A 22,843-nucleotide genomic window follows, 5' to 3' on the forward strand; every position below is an offset into this window, starting at 1 on the left:
ACACCTTTATCTTACATTGCCGTCAGTTGGCTGTAAAGAATAAAATGGGAGAGTCAGGCTTAAAGTTTACCTAAGGACCTTTCCCGAGACCAAGAGAATAAGCATAGATGAAAACTAGGGGAAAGAGAAAAAATGTGAGTGACATTTGATGGGAGTGTAAAATAGACCATTACAAGTTATCTAAACCAATTCTGGGGACCACCCCTAATTAAGCCTATAATGAGTAAGAGATGCCAGTCACTTGTCACAAGGAGTATTTAGGTTTCAAAATATGCAATATTAATTTACTAATAATTTTACCATTAGCTGCTTAGTTTTGGTTGTATTTCTTACAAGAACATAAAACACACGTCACTTACAGTTAACCACTTATTTCCATTAAAATTTTATATTGGTGGTGAAACTTAAAATCTATTACATTATTTTATAGAATATGAGCAAATTAAATATGAATGTGTGCAGAGATTGTCTCTAAATATTTTTTCTCCAAATAGGGACATCTGAGACCACATGAAAGACTATTCCTAATCTTAAGACATTTAATTCAATCTTTCATCACAACTTTTTCCATCCGGTCTACAGATGTTTTGATCAAGTTTTCATTATTTCCATTTATTTTCCTGAACTATGACATAACAAGAAAATTATTTCTGAAAAATATAATTCTTCAAAATAATCAGTAAGGATAAATGCACCTGTATTTCTCAATTACAAGAAGACGATCTCTCTCCATGGAACAAGGACACTTGTTTCTAACAACTCCCCAAAAGCAATTTTTCTCGAAAATTAATATTGTTATGCTTAGTGTAGAAGTTGCCAAATAAATGCTTGAAATTCTTAAAACAATAATAATAAATACCTTAACTAGTCATTTTTAATATTCAAATACTTCATAACTTTAATGATAATGAGGATTTTGGTACAGTAGATGGGTGGCTTATATTTTTAAAAACTACATTCCCTCAGAAAGAAGGCTTATATACCTCGATAAAAGTGTTGAATTGAATTTTGAATACCACTTTTCAATTATACAAAGATTTCAATACATAAATCATAATAATGAATTCTTAAAAACATTTATGTACATGATTCAGCATCATTTCACTGTGCATTTGATCAAATGCATCTATAAACTTGTTACAAACACATTAACAAATCATTCTCAAAACAATATCTCCAAAAGATAAATCAACATTCAATACTTATCAAAGTTCATTTACACATTTCCAACCAACCACCAACACAATTAAATATTATGGACATTTAAATATTTCAAGGAAATGTCTATATTTATAGTGAAAATTTAGTGCTGAGCGAACAACTGACATTTCAGCATACAAGAATGATAAATAGCATTCACATGTAAAAATTAAAGAAGCAAAAGGTCAACTCGATTTATTCCAAAGTCTCATCAACATGCAGAGGAGCAGTACATATTTAACTAATTAAATATTTTGTTCCACATAAGAGTAACAATTTTACCTAGCATTAAGGCCATTATGCAGCTATCCTCAAGAACTAAAATGCTACAAGGGCTGAACTCATCGATTTGCCTTGCAGAGAAAAATATCCAGAATAAAAAATGTGTTTCGTAAAGTCACTAACCAAGATGTAAGATGCTCATTGGGAATCAAGCCAACTATTCATTCTAATTGTACATTGGCTGGGTACTTATTAGTGGGTAGATGATAATTCCCTTGACATACATTTTTTTTCATAAAAAGGTTCTAACATCATGATATATTCATCCTTTTCAGCTCCTAGCTTGAAAAGTGATAGTGCATCATCAAAATGCAAGGAAAAACATTTATTTGGCATTTAAATAGAAAAAAAGAGACGAAACACAATATTCTATTTTTATATCATGTAAATAAAGGGACATGGTAGTGATTATGTGATGGCAAATATGTATAGATAAATGAGAATATACTTAAGTTGAATATAATCTCAATAGGATGACTGCATGATAAAGCTATGAGAGGAAATTGTGAGCAATGGATATACATGGAATGACATGACAAGGCTTGGCCATTAGCCAGGCTCAGTAACAGGTATGATATGACTTGTGAATCTTTCCTATACATAATTCTAACAGAGATGAATAGTAATTGCTCACAATGGCGTTCCATTTCCTGCAGAAATTCTTCATAACATTTAAAATATAACATTTAACAAAGCCTTATAATAACTATTACAAAAATACAACACTGTAGTCAATACAGTGAAGACCAAGATGGCCCCTATTATTTGGCTTTCATATAGTGAACACACACACGCACACAGGATAAATAATTCAAAACATTACCTCCCATGCCATAAAATGCATTGCAATTGATAACAATAGAAATTAGCAGCAACTGCCAGTGGGTTGGAAGCTCCATCACAGGAATGCTTGTGCTCTTTATCAACATTTACAGTAATGCTCAGCTGTCTGTACTTTCAAAATCCAACAAGCAGCCAACAGCACCAAAGTATCCCTATAATTTACAAATTAAAAAGTGGTTTTAAATACGTATGCAAGAAATAAAAGTGTAATAGTTTTATTTATAAAAATAACGGGATATTTTTCATTTGCAAACTTATCACAAGTCCATAAAAATTGGCTCACAAAGGGCACTAAGAAAAGCTTTCATGCTACCCACAAAATTATTTCAGTGCCTGGAGATGAAAGAACTAAAATAGACAATACAACACGACTTCATTTTTTGGAATCTTTTAAGGACCTACATTCCGTAAGATTTAAAGGGTGCCAGTGCGGCTTTGCCGACAAGTATTTAAATCTGTTGTAAATTGAAAATGCCTTTTTAATAACACCTTCAGGGATTGGGTTGGTGTGGAGGCTAGAGTGTTGGCTTCCCACCCTGCGGTCTCGGGTTCAAATCCCAGCAGTGGCAGAGAATTTTCAGAGACTACCTGATCCCTACTTGAATGTTGTGTGGATGACATATCTAGCGTAACACTCCGTCCATCGCATGGGATGTTAAGCCGTGGTCCCCATGGCACCTTTCATTAAGAGTAGGCTAATGTCGATACCGGGTTTCTCTCCACCCTTCCTCACCTACCCCTTCCCGCATGGTGCAAATGACTTCAGCTGTCGGTCGCCTCCTCAAAATACCATACCATGCCAATAACACCTTCAATCATTTTATGATATAGTATGGCATTTGGAGGGGAATACTTGGGTAATTTAAGCTATTGCATAAAGGAAAGTGTAACAGTCTCATTTATCAAAATAAAGGGATATTTTCAACTACAAAGTCCATAAAAATTGTGTGCAGAGAAATCTGGTATCAGCAATAGTCTGCTCATGCCAAAAAGCACCAAGGCTTAATGTCTCACTTAGTGGCTGGAGCGCTATACTTGAAGCACTATCCACACAATAAGTAGGGATTGGGATTCCTCAAATAATTATCAGCCAACAATGGCATCAGAAAACCAGAGTGGGTCCATAGGGACATATTCCTTTGGTCAGGCTCATAAATCTGAGATTAGTATCCCTGGGAACACAGGAGGGAGGAAGAAAGGAAGGAAAAATGGAAGCAGCCTACCAATGCTTCTGGCGGTAAGGATAGGTGTGGAAGTGAAAGGATGGAGAATCTCATGCCATCATTTGCGTGATGCAGGCTAAAACTGGCGAAATTGAATTTACTGTTCCTAAAGCAATGGGAGACCACCCTATGAGAATAATTATCTCTTTCTTTAGAGTATCAGGAAACACTGAGATCAGGGAACATTGAGCTGTTAGAACTGTTGCGCACTTGTTCAAATAAGCACTGTAAGCACTAGTTAGTCTCAGAATTTATGGCTAGGGAAGTACTTGCTATTGCACACTTGATAGCCCATTTGGTGAACTCAGTGCAAGTTCTCGTTCACTCTTCTTTTTATTGTGCTCACTATTATTGTCCACAACTCTCATAATTCAGTCCACTTCAATTCTTCTCGTCCAATTCTCATCTTTTTAGATCAAACTTTCTCTGAAGGAGCCAACATGCCGTTACTTCCAAATAAATCAGATACAAACAAGCACTTCAGCCACTACACCAAACTGTGGTGGAATGCTTAAATCTATCAAGACAGATTTCTTTACAGAATAATCTAGAATGCTCATCGCTATACCCTTAGGAGAGTCCCCAATTGCATACCCAAATCAGATTGTAATAGAAAGACACAGTGGAATAGAAAGATCAGATAGCCTAGTTTATCCTGGTTACAAGAACCTGTCATACTTAACTTACCTCATGCTCCAGGAAGAGAGCTTTCAATGTTCCTTTGGACCAATAATCCATGGCATGTGCAAGCAGCTTCATTGAGATAGGATTAACACGAAGGAAGTTTCCAACAAAGACCACCTGCTTAAAAAAATTCCTGGATCAGAAAACATTCAGCATAAAGATAATCTTCAATGCACTTCCAATAATAACACACCCACCCTTTCAATTTTTTCATTCAATGCACACATCCTGGCTATGGACCCAATGTTATTAGTTATGGTCACAAGTGTTGCCCTTGCCAGATCTTCCTTTGATACCATCGCTCTTTTCTCCTTTGAATTCATATGGCCAAAACTGTGAACAGCAAAAAAACTTTTATACAATTATTAGCATTAAAACAGTAGAAATAATAAGATTTTTTAATAACTAAGAAAAAATATCTACTAATTTACTCATGTGTTACTATTTACTCAAAAATAAGGGATATTTTCTTGCCTTCAAGCACCACTAATAATTCTTTTCTAAGTATGAGACATATGGCATTACTTTCTTTAAATTATACAGACCAGTAGCACCATTTATCATTACACCCCATTACTTTATAAAGTAATATAGGGGAAAGAGATCAAAAAGGGTCAAAACAATTCAATTTGATTCTCACATTAGATGTAAATGTGAAAAATTGATGGCACATTATGCTTGAGCTGACATAGTAGCCAAAAAAATGAAAAGGAGAGGTAAAATGAATATGAAGAATGTGTGATGCCAAAGACCAAGGCATTCCAATATGGTAAATAAATTATACACCTCGGGGAATCACTTAACAATATATGTAAAATATGTCCATTCTATGTAAAACACTTTATACATCGTAAGGTATAGAAATTGGCAAGCTTCCACATACTTCATCAATCATTTACTTCACTGACACAAAATGAAGACTGCCTTGAATAACTAAAGGAAATCAGAGTTATTGTACGCTTATAACCAAAACAATTTTAATACCATGAAACCGGGTTCAAAACAAAGATCTGCTTTTTACATTTTAGTAAATTCACGAACAACCTACGTCAATGCATAATATAGTTCAAACCTAAGCTAAGTGTGGTATGGTATTTCCCTATATGATGAACAAGAGTGCTGTGCTTGAGTGCCCTCCACATAACACTGAAGCAGGGATTGGGCAACGTCTGAACAGTCTCTGCCAGCGTTGAGATTTGAACCCAGGTCTGCAGGGTGTTAATCCAATACTCCCTAACCTCGCTAATTCCGACCTATGCCATGTATTATGTACTTTCACCACTCCTGAAAATGATTACAACGGAAGAAATTTCACTAAAAATGGAGAATTTTTGTAAGCATTTATGATGCATTATTTTTAAATAGTGAAATCTCAACTTTTAGGTCATTCGTAAAAAAACATATTTTCCCACTTTGTGGAAATTTGCCACATCATATTTCGAACATCCAACATGCACTTTACTTAATCCAAATCAAAACAATAATAATAAATTTTCTGATAGTATTTTTAATGATGCATACAGGTAACTGTAACTAAACCCACTGCACAGGTTTTGTGGAAATCAGACGATATCCACTGACCTATAAAAATAACTGTACAAGAAGTTTACATCAAAAGTAGTTGTGTTGGAGAAGTACTATTCTCACTGATGGGTACTGATCATCCTGGCTGTTATGAAAATTGAGTCATCCCCAGCCACCTCTTTTAATCATAAAGGATGGACAAAAAAGCTCCGTTCACAAAATTTTACGAATCAATTACTCTCAGCCCTACACAAGACAGTATCAGCAACAGAATGGATATTTTGACTTGGAAGTAATGTATTTAATGATACCATCTGCAGGCTGATAATGACGAATTCAAAAGCAACAAGATGGTCTTAACTGGGGATTCGCAGTGATAATTCAACTAAAAGCAGGAGGAGGAAATGCATGCATCACCTCCTCCAGTGACAACTTATTAGTTCTACACATTTGCTATAAAACCAGTACAACTAATGAGTAAAATTTAGTTGGGTATTATTCATCTTTCATTGATCATCATTAAAATAAAAATAAAACAAGAGATGAGCAAATCAACAAGGGAATACTTTTTCTACAAGAAGCAGTACACCTATTAACAGACTTTTAGGTTATTGGTGTATTGCATGTAATGTAATGGTGTGTGGGGACATAATGAACCTACCTGCTTGCTACCAGATCTCCAGGCAGCCCGAATCGAGCGTAGTCTCCACCATAAATGTCCCGTACAAGCTTGTCCACCCGGGTGTTATCACCACCAGCAGCAAGACATATTGCCTCTTCAAATGAATTACACCCAGTCAACAAGCAACAAAGCCCAAGGAATGTACCTCCGCCTAAACTGGAAGAAGAAAAAAAGAGATGAACTGGCCCTGCTTCACTGGGAAATTGTGATGCACGACAGTTTTAAAGACATACGTTAACAATGAGTACTGAAAGATTCTGGAACTTGACGCGCATATTTTTTACTTTTACTTTCTGTCCACTAATTTTATCTTCACTGAAGGATTCCCTATCTAAAATCATCACTACTTCATTATAATTTTAAAAGGGATATAATAAAAAATTACTAAGCTAAAAGATACATCTCTGGACAAACACTGACACAAAATGTATGATCTTAGGTTTTCCAAGCGTAGCAGGTGCAGAAAATATCAGGCATCATCATTCAAATGTAAATTTGTACAGCATAAGCCCATAATAATGAGCTCCTTTGCCAATTCTTTATTATTCGTACTTGTGACTTCTTGTTGTCCGTGCGTGTGAACCAAAAGTTTGAAAAATATGAAACCAGTAATTTTCTGTCCATCTATCTGTCGCCTACTATTCAAGCTATTCATACTGAAAAATTGATGGCATTAATCTTTTGGCAGATAAGTTGATGGGGTCACGCCAAACAGAAAAGCAATGCAGTATTCCTTAGCCTCATGCATCCCTCCAAACATAGTTCATTGTTACTTAAATGTTGAGAGTGAATACATCCCTTAATGCACAGTTCTCTGTAAATAAATTAATAAACCACAACTTTAATGACCTCACCAGCAGATTTTCATGTTCACTAAAAATGTAGGAGGGAATGGCTGAAATAGGATGATTATTTTACGGCCATAACTATTTTTTCCCATTAACTGAAATCCTTAAACAAATTGAGGTTTTAGGTCTCAGTAAATAACCCCATTGTGATGTACAATCAAATGAGGGCTAAGCTGATATTTCATAGTACATACATGTATATACCACAGGAATCAACAAACAAAAATGCAAGGAACCAATATAAACACATTGTGTGAGCCAAAATTTATGCTACCTTACTTTTGCAGTAAAATCAAGCTGTAATTTTTAGCTACACATACAACTTTGAATGGTCATGGAAAGCGTGCTACAGATCTCATACATTGAAAAATATAATGCTCACAGGTTTCCTAAATAAAAATGCATGTAATTTTGACTCCACTTACATTTTATGTGCAACATGCTACTCCTGTGATATTTTTAACTTTCCTAATTTGAAGGGACACCAATAAGGAAAATCAATGAAGTATTCAGTCTAAATAGAAAAAAAAAATTCTGTCCTAAGTTTGGAATACAATAGAGTTTTGATAATCTGTTCCGATCAAAGGGGAAGCCCAAACAAATTAGGTATACACATGGACAGAAAATTACAGTGACATTATTTGAAATTTTACTTTAGTTTCTTGTTCGTTCTTCCTTTCCATCTTCTGCTGCCATGTCATAAATTAATTAATGGTTTTTGGAGGGGAAGAGTATAAAAGGAGAAAAGAAGAGGTAAGGAGATAAAGAGTAGGGGGCATCAGGGAAAATTGGCAAGGGAAGCGATAGATGGATGATTGCATGAATCAAATCAATTACTCTTTAATTGATGCTCTACTGTCTTCCACCACACAACACATCAGGTTTTTACATTATTATTTTGAGGGGATTATCTTCCTTGCGGACCATAAACAGTATACATGCTAATCATAGTATAGTCAGATATTTCATGCAATTAAAATGTTCTCATATCAACTTATTCCCACTCTACAGCATAAATCAATGGGATATATAATTTTATTCAATTATAATAGGTAAATATTTGCATGATAGAAGTATTTACCTTGTACCTGATATCCTCTTGTATGAGTCTGGACCATATACCGCAAGGATACTAACTCCGGAACCAATGTTAACAATCTGTAATATTCAAATAGACAATATGAGAATGAAATCTAAAACACTCATGGTTAACCAAAAGAAAAGCATGATAGTCCAATGGCTGCATAAGATATGAATTCACCACCTACTACCCATTTCAAAATTAAAGCAACAAGTTTTACAGCTAATATTTAAGCAGAAAATTTTCAAAAAGATAAAATATCCATCAAATTCATATTATACGGTCAAAGTCTAATTATTTTTATCCTAAATTTACATACATATCTTATTCCCATTTAATATTTTTTAACACCATAGCAAACATAACTTAGATGACATGTAACTTCATTTCTGTCCAGACTGCTGGAACATCCTTTCCAATTAATTAGACGAGCACTAAAAATGGAAGTAAAATTTTTAACCCTTAAACTGCAGGAACGTTATTAAACATTTTGTTTTTCTGGGATGACTGGCAAGAGTTAAGCTGTATTAGTGATCCCTAAGTAAAAAGCTAACCAATTAACACCGATGGAGAGGAACACAAAAGTTTTTTGTAATCTTTTGGAAAAAAATAAATGAAAAATTATGAATCAAGGAACTAATCCATCCACAACATCTTTTGGATATTAACATTCATTATTTCCATGAGCAATCATTAATTTCACAGTTAAATACATATTAGATGCTTTCTGCATCAGAAATTTGTTTAATATTAATAATCAATAGCTTATTAAAGTAGCATCACGTACAGTGCAGAACAATAGAAATGTGTTTATCATTAAAAGTGGAGGCATAACAGCGAATAAAAGTCTGTGACAATGGTTGCCCAAAAAGTATTGATAAGGGTAAAACAAATAAATCATTGGCTATGTCTCTAAAGCTACAAATATGTTCATGAAGCAACTGGTGTGATATTCAATCATGTCATGGGGAAATTTAATCCCCAAAACATTTTTAATTGGAGATATGAATTCCAAAAGAGCTGTCCCAATGCCCATTATCATAACAGAGTAAATTGGAGAACAGAGAAAAGAACAGATGTTTTACTCCACGACACCATGCCAAAATGATGGCAGTATCCTCAAGCGAGTACAAACAAAAAACTAAGGAAAGGACAGCATTATGGCAAGTACATCCTAGGCAAGCAAGCAATCTCTGATAAACAAATGGGAGTACAATAATTAACTTATAAATGATTTTAACGCTAAAAAACTCACCAAGAATGGGTAAGGATGGCTGAAGTCATAGTAACATTTTTCGCAATGATCATCTTCAGTGGGATTTGACCAAAAGTAGCATTCTTTAGGGTTATTTGTTTCAATATACAACATTCCTTTAATCAATGAGTCCAGCTCATCGAACTTCCTCAGGCGCATGTTCACCTCCTAGAAGTCAAGTGAATTAGCAATTGTTACTGGTAACACATAATTGAGAGATGACTATAAAAGATAGTACACAACGATAGATCCAATTACATTTTACAAACATCAATCACTGGCATTGCAAAGCAAGAAACAAGAGATGACACGACTTCAATACAGTGAATATTAGTGGTCTAAATTAGCTGCTGTACTTGCTGCAATGCAAGTGTGCTGTTTCATGAAAACAACATAGCTACAGAACACCAGAGGCTAAGAAAAATAAAACCTTGTTGGGAACAGACCAAGTTCAATCATTGCAGCTACTGTGGTGAATAAAAAAATCATTGAGGAGGATAAATGACTAATTTCAACACTTAAGACATTATAGAATAGGGGGAGAGAAAACAGATATTGGAGTTCATAGATTTCATAACCATTGATGACGACCCAGAGTTCATTAGGTCAATTTAATTCGCAAAAAAATAAACTGTACAAGCATGCAGCACCAGAGAGGGCTTATAGGAACTATCCTGCTGAAATGAGCTAACAGATTCATCGAAGGTTTCAGTGCAAATTTACAGTAAACTAAATAATTTTACTACACAAACCAATTCACGAATAGCCATGTGTACATAGATTGGTGAGCAACTTACTTTCTTAAAATTGTCTTCAAACTTATAAGCACCGCCACCAGTAGCACAAACTGTTGTAACGAGATTGGCCATTCCCTTCGATTTGGCCAACTCCAGGAATGTGTCCATTTCACTCGTTGGGAATCGAATAAAGTGGAGGGCACCTGTCCGTCCTCTAATAACAACATTGTCCATCTGTTGAGAGTCCACATATTAAACACAGAGCTTAAAATATATATACCCTGTCAACGATCTAACCACCCACAACTCATCACATTGAACAATGCAATAAAATCCTCTTACCTCTAAATGTATGTCCCTATGTCCAGTTTTTCCATAGGCGGAATTCTTCGTAAGATAGCGACGGATATTTTTTAAGGTCTCAACCTCGGCATCAGCTTCATCTGGGGTGATATCTTTCGGTTCGAAGTACACTAGTTTGGACAAGGTTCCACCAATGTCCATACCAAACCAAGGCATAGCTGTGGATTACAAAAATACTGTTAAAATTGGGAACGGAAGAAGATAGAAGCGATACGAAGAGTTTCAGGACAACAGAACTCACATGGAACTTCAGTTCTATCATCGAAGTCTGTAGAACCATTCATCATAGTAAACGGTGTGTGATCCATCATTGACACTGGATGAAGATTCACACTTACAAAAGGAAATCAAACTAAAACATGATACCAAGACCAAAGTAATTGAATTCCTGCCTACTGGAGGGACACTTGCACGATCAGGCGTAGACGATATTACGCTCACTGACAGTAACTTGAAAGAGCACTGGTTTCACTAACACTGACGCCAGGAAAAATTAGATCCGCAGAACACATTCTCCGTGGACTGGTTCAAAAACCATGTTACAGTGCTATCCTCCACATTGCGCAATATTTACTCTGATGCACTTAGTCTTCTTAGTGAGCATAAATAAACGATATTGGATGATATAAAATCCAGCAGAATAAGTCGATATCCTTGCAACAACACAGATTTCACTTTTGTCATTCACAACTCCACATTTCCCGCAGGTAACACGCCTACCCCTCCTTTCCTCCAACAAACTCAAACAGTGACTGAGTGACGTCTTCTGCTACCGCTTGATAATATAGTTTGAGTGCCGCAGAGAGGGCACCACAGGACTAAACGCGAATTTAAACTAAGAGTACTTTTCCTACACTTGAAGGGATAAACTATATGCCTATGACCTTTAAGCACATACGCATTTCCAACTATGAGATAAAATATCAAAAAAAAGATACAGGATAGCCCTTTTCGACGTTAGTACAAGGAACACTACTGTGAATTCACTTATTCGCACGGTAGTCAGCGTAGATATTTTCAATAAATGAACAAGATTATAGCGCAAAAAGTATGACTGAAATACAAAACCTGCTATGGGGAATTTTACCGTGGCGTGAGGTATATTACCATTCAAAAATTAGGTCAATACTTCTGCTTTGCGACATTTTGTCAAGCTACTTTGCTGCCCTCTAACAGCAAATCCTTGCATCGCAATAACGTTTGTCAGTTGTTCGACGTTGTATAGTTGTATACAAATCTAAATATAGTGGTAGCTCAACAAATTCATTGCGATTGCAACTTGTAAACCGAATTGTCACGTGTTACTAACTGTTTAAATAATAAGTTTGTATTTGATATGAAATTCTGAAGCCATGGAAGCGAAACCAGCCTCGTCTGAAAGCATTTTCCCTGAGTGCTGGAGCGATGATGTTCGAATGAACTCTTTATTTGCGCCATTCAGAAAACGTTCTGTCAACCCTTTAGATTGGGATTCAAAGTTGAAGTTTTGGAAGTCGCTCATAGAAACCTGGTGCCAGAAGAATAGGCAGCCTGTTTTTACAGTCGCTGAAATAACCAAGGCTTTCGAAAGGAATGGACGAAGAGCCCTGTGCCTACCGGATGTAGTCATCGAAATTATTCGGTAAGAGCTAACTTAATCTCTCTGTCTCTAAATGTTGTAGTTAATTTCTCAGAGTAATCATTCCCTCTTCTGATAATCAATGGCTGTGCAGATTCTGTGAAACTCAAGGATTAGTGCCTTCCCCCCTTACCGTTTCCTCATGCCTTCATCGTTATAAAATAATATTATCTCTTCTATTTGTCGGGACCAAATTTCATATACGTCTACTTTGACGATATGCCTCATTGTATGGAAGATGGACAAGTCTTACATAGTGCTATATGTATGGTAAAAGAAAATATTTGTTATGCTTTTGCCCTCCCACGTCATTAAAGTTTACATATTGAGGAGAATTGTGGGTAACTATCTGGGTTTGAATGGCCTGCGCCTAAATATATATAATACATACAACTCATTACTCCTTAATCCCTCATTCTTTTCGATGTTTTTTAGGCGTATAACTTCTCGATAGGTTTGACTTGCATTAGTATCACTAGGTTTAAGGTTCATTGGTATTCAATTGAGTGATTCGCCTATCAGTCAGCGTCAAATTCAAACTGTTAAAATTGCTTGAAGGAAATTTCACTGACAAAAAAAATTAGCGTGTGGTAAGTATTTAGAATGCATTTGGTGTGGCTGTTGTGGTTTGCCAATGCTCTGTACTAGTAAGGGTGGACAAGCATCGGCGAGGGTATGAAACAACTCTGCCTGCCGTCACTTATATTGTTAAATTTATTGTTGAGGAGGCAGTGAGGGAAGCCTTGGTAATTGAGATGTTGGGATAATATGGGGATGATTGATTTTCAAACGATACTTAGTTCAATGATCCAGTTATTAAAAGAGTAAGTGATATTTAGGTGACCATTCTATAAAAGTGTAATGGAAAGGCTAATAAAGAGACATGAAGAGCATTGTGCCTGATGTGGCAAAGTAATGAATGTGCAACAAGGATAACAAGAAGAGACTGGACATGAAGGTCTTGAGGGAGATGAAGAAGGTGGGTGGAGAGAAAAACAAAAGAGGGAGTTTCAGACAAGATCGGAGGGGAAAGAAAACCTCTGGAATAAGGTAGCTGAAAGTGTGGTTCGAGTTCGACGTTAGAGGAGGGGTTATACTTGCTGGAAATGAGATGCATGGCAGGATGTTGCGGAAGTAAGGATGGGTCAGGGAAAGATGAGGGGTCATGGATGGATATAAGAAAAATAGGTCTTGGACTGCACTTCCTTTTTTGCTGCAACTGTACTTTGGCTTACCGTGATTTTACCCAAATATCAGAAATCCTAAATAATAAATTTTACGTAAAAGTGAACTTTTTTCCTTTTTACAAGTCTATTGTTTTATTTCTGACAAAGGTGAAATTTTGCAAAAAAATATTTAAGTAATGATTTATGAAAATTAACATTCAATCCAGATTTTGTATGAAAGGCTTTCGAAACTATCTACGCTGGAAACGCCAAGCATTCACTGGGTTTTTTTAAATTTTCATGTTACAGTAAATTTCTGAAAAAATATAATATTTTAATATTCCCTGGCCAATAGAGATAAGTTATGTTCCTAATTCCATTTTTGAGTTTCATCCAGTTATTTTTTTCTACTTCATTGCATTTTTAACACCAAAAAATCACTAATTTTTCTCATTTACCAATTACAGTGAATTATTTTTTATAAAAATGGAATTGCATATATAAATGGGAATTAATGCCATTTTTTAAAGTGACTGGGAATAAATGCTAAAATATCATGTAATTTAAGTTTTATCATTTTCTGACTTATGGAGAAATCAAGTGCGTACAGCATTTTGATCTAAGATAGGCCCAATAATGGGCAGCTTCTGAGATGGTCTGCTGAAGCAATGGACCCCATTGCAGAATAATAAGTAACTGTGTAAAATTCTTGCAGACGAAAAAATGAAATCTGCTGAAAGGAATCATTGCATATAAATTACTACAATTCCCACACTTGTAGTAAGTTTTTCATTTTGGCTACTAATATCCCAGAAAAGGTACTTTATGGCTCCCATTTTCAATATAATTACTTTTCAGTGGTATTTTGTGATTGAATGGCCATTTATGTCATGCCTTAAGAGAAATTATGGTGGATTTGATTCTATATGTTATGCAGAATCCAAACCTTAAGCCTCAATATAAGAAATCATTTAATTAACCATCCCGAAAAAATTATTTTTTCAACAGTCTCTTCGTCAGTACTTATTATATTTTATATCTGGCAGTGGAATGTGATGGTTAATGTTCTTTATTGGTCATTAGTTTTATATGTGAAATATTATCGGTTAGTTATCTTATTTAATTCACATTTTGCCTATTATCTTCATAGAAAGGCCGTTTTTGCCCACCATAGGCCTCTAAAAAGTAATAGACCCTAATATTTTCTTCAGTTGTTAGTTAAAAGAAATTTTTAATTGTTGTTATTTTTATCACTGTGAAATGTTTTTTTTTTTGCAGCTGTATTGAAGTGAATAACTCAACCAGGGTTCCCACTCAACCTTGAAAACCTTAAAACCGTGAATAAGCCGTGAATTTCGTCTACCGTGAAAAAACCTGGAAAAAGCCGTGAATTTCGTCATAAAACCTTAAAAATATCTCAAACTTTATTGTAGAACAACGATAGACGGGTTGAAAGAAAAAAAAACGATATTTCAATCATGTTTCAAGGTCATTCATGTGCAGGTAATGTCCACGCAATTACCTGCACACGTGTATTCGAAACTATTAATTGGTCCGTGTGTGCCATGACAGCACATTAGCCTTAATCCAGCGATTGGAAGACGTAAATCCTGGCAAAAAAATCAGGCACTTCTTCACTTCCCTGCCACCCTGCTCTCTCCATTTTCCCACTCACATCCTTTTAGCCGGACATGAATTTCGCTAACGACAGATGACGTCATAAGAGATAGCACTTTCATTGTTGCGTTTGCATTCAAGGCATCTGTCGCGTTTTTTACATTTTTAGTTAACGTGCGGCCGATGATTGTTACGTGATCAATATTTCTGCCTAAAATGCCTTATCTTAAAACCGTGAATTTAATGACATTTAGACCGTGAAAACCTGGAAAAAACCGTGAATTTTATAATGTAGTTAGAGTGGGAACCCTGTCAACGAAACCCTTGAGGAATAGTTAACGGTGGAGCTCAAGTTATCTTGGTCTGCCAAGATAAAGATGTTCAGTGTATTTTCCCTCGGTTTTGGAACCACAATGGAGTGAAGCTAGCTTTTTCATAGTAATTCTTTGAGGGTCTTTATTTTACAGATATTAAGAAGTGTTCATACAGGGCTTCTAATAAGGGTAAGGGCGGAGAAAATTTAACTATTTCCTTTTCTTTTGCCTCAAAATGTGAAAAGAGGCACAACGATTAAATGGACACATTAGTCAGCCCTTATCTGCTTCCTTTACGTCGCCTTTACTTTAACTGTGTTTCACTCTCGTACATCTAGAGGTATCATCACCTGATGGTATCTGATGATTTTCAGTGCGATCCCAAATTTGGGTTCTGTGAGGATGACCCTACACCAACAGCACCCAGTCCTTCGAAGTGACTTCCCACCCTGTGGATCCGAGTACGAATCTCGGTATTGTCATAAAATTTTCAGTGAAATCTCATTCTTTTCGTTGGTGTTGTTTGCGGGATGCTATCAACGACAGCATTCCATTCGTCGAATGAGACTCAAAGCTAGGATTCCCCGCGCGCCTAACGAGCAAGCTATGTGGTTGCCAAATTCTCCACCGTCCTTATCCTCCCTTTAAGGTGAAAATAAACGATTGCGAAGTGGAGTAATCTCACATCACGTGATCGCTCGCCCCTCACCCTCCGTGTCTGGGAAGATCGCTGGTTGCGACGATAAAGGCCGTTTTACACGGGGCACGGAATTGCGCAGGTTAGAGCTGCATTAATTTCTAAAGGCCGTTTTACACGGTACACGGAATTGCGCAGTCTGGCGTACGTGTGAAGGCGCAATCAAAATTGCGTCGTGTAAAGCGGTGAATTGCTAGAACACATGCGAGAATGCGTGGATGCGAGACGGCAAAATAGCCCCTGTTCTAATTTCGTTCTTGCATTCGCGCAATTTCACGCCATTTTAGAAATCAATGCAGCTCTAACCTGCGCAATAGGGTGGTTTCCTATTATTTTTTTATTGCCTTAATCGAAAGATTATTACTCCTGGAGTACGTATTTCACGCTTTCAGATTTTTAAATGATCTTATCTATTTTTCGCGATTAAATGAAAAGTGAAAATTTTCAAGCGCGCGAAAACGCGACGCGTTAGTAGGAATGATGGGAAATCTCTCCGTACGTCGTATTTCTGGTTCCCCCTCCGCCCGGTGAGGTGACCTTGAGGCGAGGCTTAGCGCTGATACGTCGCAGGCTGCCAGCGGGTAGCCTAGTGCCCTGCCGCCTGGTAGCGCTTGGCTTAAATAAGGATTATTAATACCTTATCAAACGAGGAAAACTTTCCGACCTTAGCCAGTTTTAATAAGTGATTATTAAGACATGTTTCCCTGAGCTCTGCGCCTCATGCATGCATTCGTAACCTCAGACGACGTATAACTCCTATCTTCTCCTATACAAACTAGGTCCCTGTGACGTCACGTGGAGTGGCATCGCATGGGCGCCAATCTGGCCCTTTTCAAATGAGGATAAGAATGGACCATTGCCATTCGTCTACACCGGCATTTATAAAACGAAATAATTTGTATATTATGAATACACTAATGGTGGGTAACGAATCGCAATTATTGCCTTTTGTTTTCTTTGATGAAGGAAACTACCCTATTTTCCTTCTTCCTGAGAATTTAATAAGATGAAAATAAAAATATTCTATCCACATAATCAACATGTCAGCAAACGTAAAGGTCGTTTTACACGGAATTGCGCAATCTGACGTACGTGCGAAGGCGCAATCAAAATTGCGTCGCGTAAAGCGGTGAATTGCTAGAACACATGCGGGAATGCGTGGATGCGAGACGGCAAAATAGCCCCTGTTCTAATTTCGTTCATGCATTCGCGCAATTCCACGCCATTTTAAGGCCGTTTTACTCGGTATGCGTCGCGTTTTCGCGCGCTTGAAATTTTTCACTTTTCATTAAATCGCGAAAAATAGATATTGCCATTTAAAAATCTAAATGCGTGAAATTCGTACTCCAGGAGTAATAATCTTTCGATTTAGGCAATAAAAAAATAACAGGAAACCACCCTATTATCAGGATTTTAACTGAATCTATCAGTCTAGTTTACATTCTATTGACAAATTGGAGATCACGGCCTCGGCTTCTACGCAGCTGCCATGACCATTCTGTTTACGTTAACATTTTAGCTATGTCCTCCTCATATCTGTGGTTCAGATTATGTTATGTCGGGTCGTCGTTTCCGATTATAATGTCACGAAATACCTCGAATGAAAACTGAACCATGCGACTACACGAATTCAAACTCACTCAACTTGTTACGCATTGGGTCCCAATTTATGAGTTCCCTCTTCTCCCGTTTCTGTAGAGCACCTTAAAATCACTTTACTTCTTGAGAAAGGTGGCCATCTTGATTTGAATACCTCGTAGATACCCATGAATATCCATGCCAACGTTCGTATATTTATGTATGTGTATACGAGACAACGCTAGAAAATAGGACTTATTCCTCCGTTTAACCTTGTACTGGCTCATTGGACCCGACTAAACCGGTGTGATTAAGGTGGTGGTTAAGTCAATGAGACAAGATAAGTTTACTGATAGAATAATCACTTCTTCCCGAAAAGACAGGTTCAGTTTTTCGGTTGAGGACTTTTTGGAGGTGAACTCAATAATTTCCAAGCAGTGGAAGCACCGAATATGTTTTTATTTTATTTCTAGTTTTGAAATATGATTCGAATTATCAGTGGTCTGTGACGCTACACGTTTCCGTCCTATTCTCCACATTTTCGATGGATGTTTCATTTATTTATTTCGTTTTTCCAAAGGCGTTCTATTCCCCCGACGTACGTATGCGTGCCCCGAAAATCCCCATCCTTGGTTATTCTGCTGACCAGAAAACAGATTTCCTAATTATGGCTTTGTAGGAGAAAAACTATTTAAATGTAACCAGATGCTCTTTTAATGAACCTGTATTTGAGTATTTTTTCTAATCGCTAAGTAGTTTTTTTATGGGAATATTTGTCATCTTCTTTTACCATAACTATTTGACATAGAATTGGTTTTGCTTTTCTGTAAGTGAAATATGGAGTCATTTATACGATATCCCAGATAGCACAAAGTAAGTGAGTTAACCGTTTCTTATGGTTTTCTTACGGAAAAAATTGATAAGCAGCTTATCGTAAGCTAAGGGACTTATATAAGGCAAGCGTAAGACGTTAGGGACGTTTAGGTAAGGAATGCCGTCAAATATCCTCAGGCAATGTAAGTCACTTCTGTTGGAGCGCCAAAGGCGGCTGAACAGCGTACTACACATGCTACGCGGCTCATCTTGACATGAATTTAAAGGCTATTGGGGAAATGTAGTGAGTTCTTATAAGGGCTGAACAACTGATAACAGATTTTCCCGTAAATAGAAAAAATTAATAACTGCGAGCAACCGGCTAGTGAAGATATAAAGCGTAGTACAAGTACTCTATCCATGCGGCGGAAAGAAAAAAAATAACATCAGAGTGGATCCAAACGTGCGACCCTCGGAACCGAAGTACTATATGCTAACCACTACACCACGGCAGTTGTTGAAAACAGGTGGCGTAGTTACTAATTAAATATCCAATTATGAAAAAAAACTTGTTTGGCATGTGCATGAAAAACTGAATTTATTCAAGGTCCATTCATTTTAACATTTATGAATTTTAAATTATGGTTTGATAACCCGATGACTACAATACGTATATTAGATGTTCCTTCCGGCATTTTTATATTATTCTACGTTGGTATTCTTGTGAAATTGTGTTTTTCTTACGACCTTCGTTAAGCTATCAGTTCATAAATGTGAATGATTTTCAAATTATGGCGGTATGATGTTATTTCTCCTCATAATATAGAGGCGCCAATAATAAAAACATTGTTTTAATGCATAATGGCCTTAATTAACACTCTGTAACGATGGGATAATAACAGCATCTACGGAAGTGCTGAAAGTTTGGCATCCATTTTTCCATTACTCTGGATGTTTGTCGCCCTGGCCGTAAGAAACCCATAACAAGCTTACTTGAGAAGCGACTTCCTTATTTCTTCCTTTCACCTTATCTCAATGACTTATAATGTGCTAGCTGGGATTCAATTGTACTTGTGTTAAAACTTGGTGTTAAAATTACCTTGAAAATCTATGAAGCCGGTTTGTGGAATGTAACATTTACTGCTTTATCCTGGAATTTTGCTTGATAAAACGGGTGTAAAAATTTTCACGCAATTCATCTAATTGCATTGCTAATTCATCATCTCCTCAGCTTTCATGCTTTACGAAGGCACCAGACATGAAAAATCTTAGAAATGGCTGAGAAATAATCCGCCAAAGAATGCAAAATGAAACGATGGTAAGAAGACGCATTTAAGAGCCTTGAATTTTTCACTATTTACTTGTGGTATTCGTAAAATCATTCGTAACATTCGTATGTAAAACGATTTTCTGTACACCAAGGTCGCACCCAGTATCAAAACTGGGGGGCCGGGGGGCAGGCCGTGGTGGCTCAAGTGGTAACATTTTAGCGCAGAAAAGGTTGATGAAACCAAAATTTTAAGAAAATTATTAAAGCAAATTATTAGTTTTTAATATTATTATCTAGGATAAATAACGACTCTTATTTTAATTCCCTTTCTTATGCTTGTATAATTTTTCTCCCAAAAGAAAATTTGTTAAAACCTTTCGTTTTGAACTAACTTTATTTTTGCTTTTAGGGGGGAGGGGGCAGCTGCCCCCCTAAACCTGCCCTGCCCTGGGTACGTCCATGCTGCACACTTATATTCGAGATTTAAATTATTTTTTTAAATCAATTACGCGCCCATAATTATGTTCGGGAGTCGTGTCGGAAGGTACAGTCTCTAGAAAAAATTCAGCAGGTTGACTCGTCTGATAGCTGTTCACACATACACGATAACTGCGAATTAATGGATCTTTCGGGATCACGCTTTAATTATTAACTGCTAATTAATGGATCGCCCTTTCTACGGATTCATGGATCCTCCTATTATTATGAATAAATTTATGGATTAAGGGAAGTAGTCATACTAATACTCACGTCTTGATGATGCATGACACCTGCATGTAGCACGAGGCCGCAACATTTCCCTAATACGTATATTCAGCCGCTTTCTTCATATCGACTTGTCCACCAGGCTGCGTTGGCAAAAAAGTGGATTTCTGGTCGTTTGATTCAGAGAATAATCGGCAGAGGCCTTTCTGTGTGGGCCAAGTTGTGGAATTATGTCAAATCCTCAGAGTAAAAATCATGTTGATTCTAGTTGAATGAATGATGCCGACAATTAAACAATCGCGAATCGTTTAAACAATATGTCGGAAACCACGGACTTGTTTTGAGGTTATAATTTTTATTTTCTACTCTTTAATTAAGTTATCGCCCAAGGTCCGATCCATTTCACTGACAACTGAGCGAAGGCATTACAACCGCCAGCTTTTTAGGTGATTGCTTTATTCTTTCCCTTAGGATACAGTCTTTCACGTCCCAATGACTGGTACGCGGACAGATGATATCAATCCATTACTCTCTTATCTGGGAGAGGTAGGGCATAAAGTTCAATTCTTGGAAGTTATGATATTATTAGAAAATATAATGAATTGAAAGAAGTAAGTTTGGCTAATTTCACATTTCAAATAATCTTTACATGTGTCGAAAGGCCTGGTTACACGATACATTAACACGCACGGGTTAAAGTCTAGATGTATGAACGCGAGAATGAACGCCAAAATGCACCGTGTAACCGCCCAACTTGTGCGAAAGCATGAACAGAAAATAGAATCTGTTCTAATTTGGTTCATGCATTCGTGCATGTTCCGTTCTGGTCCACCAAAATCATTCACGCAAACGTATAGTACATGTTGTACTTGTACTGTGTTAATGCACCGTGTAACCAGGCCTGAAGACATTATTTTATATGTTGTATAGACAGTTCTAGAGGTGGTGCATGGGAGGTGTGTCTACATTGGAGGAAATTGTGCGTATAAAATAGACAAGGTGTCTGGAATGCTGTAGTTCAGTGTAATACATTAATTAGTACCACATTTTTATGATGTTGAATTTATCTATGTGGATAATCAATTTAATTAGGGATCACGCTATTCTTTTGTCGTTCATCATGTGTGTCATGTTCTAGACACCGTAGGATTATGAGTTTCGATTTTTTTATTTTTATTTAAATCAAATTTTATTTCCGATAAATGTTGTGCTCACAAAAACAGGATATGTTGGTATTTGAATAACATATCTTTTATGCGTATATTAACGTATAAATTTTTTTAAAAATCTTTGAGAGAATACGTTCATGAAATGTAATCCGTTCGGGGCCTTCATCACTGTCTAAGTTAAATTCCTCGGCAGTAACATATGTATATGCTTGAGTGAATTGCATACAATCGTTGAGTTCTTTAGACATAAAATTGTTCTGGATTTGGCGCTCAACGGTACATTAGTTCCGTTCCAGCCACCCTTTTCGAAGACTTGAATTTTTTGCGGCGGGGTCGTCGCCCACCTAACCTGAGGTCGCCGGTTCGAGTCCCGCATGAGTAGGTTGGCCCTATCCAGGGCATGGGCGTTTGTTATCGTCCTACCTTATTTTTCTTTTATTCTCCCGCCTTATATCGCCTAAAGCCTGTTTTCCGGGGAGAGTAGGGGGGCTTAAAGATAAAATTCAGTGTTTATTGTATCTCTTTAGTTTTTATCCCAGACCACGACCGTAATCTTTATTGTTGCATTTGTCTCGTTCTTTCCCATTAGGAGTGGGGAAGCATGCAAGGCCTGCGACTTCGAGAGGGGTAACGCCGGTGGGGCGTATTCCGGAGAACCCGGTTCGTGGCTTGGCTGGGCCGTAGGGCTGGCGAAGAAGCCCATGTCCTGGGCCGTTGGCCGATTATGGGGCGATCAGAGCTCGGCGCCATCGGAGCTGGACCCGGAGGAGCCCATCGTCCTGTTATCTGTTCTCAAGGTATGTACTGCGGTGAAAGGTTTTTGAAAGTCTTAGTAAAGAAATGAGCGGAATAACTTCCATAGCATGGTATTGGGCCAAATTTTGTTTAGAGGCAAGATTTTCCCTGGAAGGGGTCGTAAAAGCATATTAATAGGGTATTCAAATGTTATATCATAGTAATAACGAAGAGTGGGATCCGGTACAAATCGTAGTCAAGGTAAATACGAATAGAAATTGGAAGGGTGGCCAGAGATAGTGTTTATATCTATTCTCGTTTCGTCACCGCTGATGGAGAATTTGTCAGGCTAATCGTATCTTTATTGTATTTAGATTTTTTCTTCTTGACGCGATGACTGCAAACTCTCTTGGCTTCATGACGGTCGTAACTATTTTCC

At 37.0% G+C, this 22,843-nt stretch overlaps 2 protein-coding genes across 4 annotated transcripts in view; one reads left to right on the top strand and one right to left on the bottom strand.

Moving 5' to 3' along the window:
- Positions 1-871: 871 nt before the first annotated feature.
- On the bottom strand, positions 872-20,734 carry LOC124155880 (pantothenate kinase 3). Of its 3 annotated transcripts, none has more exons than XM_046530048.1 (9): positions 20,546-20,734; positions 10,702-10,880; positions 10,420-10,593; positions 9,623-9,790; positions 8,368-8,444; positions 6,418-6,594; positions 4,430-4,583; positions 4,236-4,349; positions 872-2,477 (listed from the first exon to the last, which is right to left on the bottom strand). In XM_046530048.1, the coding sequence occupies exons 1-9, from the start codon at positions 20,589-20,591 to the stop codon at positions 2,424-2,426; spliced, it is 1,143 nt and encodes a 380-aa protein (XP_046386004.1). In that variant the 5' UTR covers positions 20,592-20,734; the 3' UTR covers positions 872-2,423. The 3 variants fall into 3 exon arrangements, with proteins under 3 accessions (XP_046386004.1, XP_046386003.1, XP_046386002.1); XM_046530047.1 differs by lacking the exon at positions 20,546-20,734 and adding an exon at positions 10,964-11,857 and having other exon boundaries at positions 4,430-4,565; XM_046530046.1 differs by lacking the exon at positions 20,546-20,734 and adding an exon at positions 10,964-11,857.
- The window catches only part of LOC124155878 (charged multivesicular body protein 7), a 112,659-nt gene continuing 101,755 nt past the window's right edge, over positions 11,940-22,843 (top strand). The window contains exons 1-2 of the mRNA XM_046530043.1: positions 11,940-12,343; positions 22,259-22,466. Of these exons, the coding sequence (XP_046385999.1) occupies positions 12,075-12,343; positions 22,259-22,466 (477 nt within the window). The 5' untranslated portion in view covers positions 11,940-12,074. The remainder of the gene's footprint in view (positions 12,344-22,258; positions 22,467-22,843) is intronic.

Source organism: Ischnura elegans, chromosome 3, assembly GCF_921293095.1.
Source record: "Ischnura elegans chromosome 3, ioIscEleg1.1, whole genome shotgun sequence".
NCBI classification, from domain to species: Eukaryota; Metazoa; Arthropoda; class Insecta; order Odonata; family Coenagrionidae; genus Ischnura; species Ischnura elegans.

Coding starts and splice junctions, on each gene's coding strand:
- LOC124155880 (XM_046530046.1), bottom strand. CDS start 11,033: ATGATGGATCACACACCGTTTACTATGATGAATGGTTCTACAGACTTC. Junction 4,350..4,429: donor TGAATGAAAAAATTGAAAGG/GTGGGTGTGTTA, acceptor TTTTTTAAGCAG/GTGGTCTTTGTTGGAAACTT. Junction 2,478..4,235: donor CTCTCTTCCTGGAGCATGAG/GTAAGTTAAGTA, acceptor TGTAAATTATAG/GGATACTTTGGTGCTGTTGG.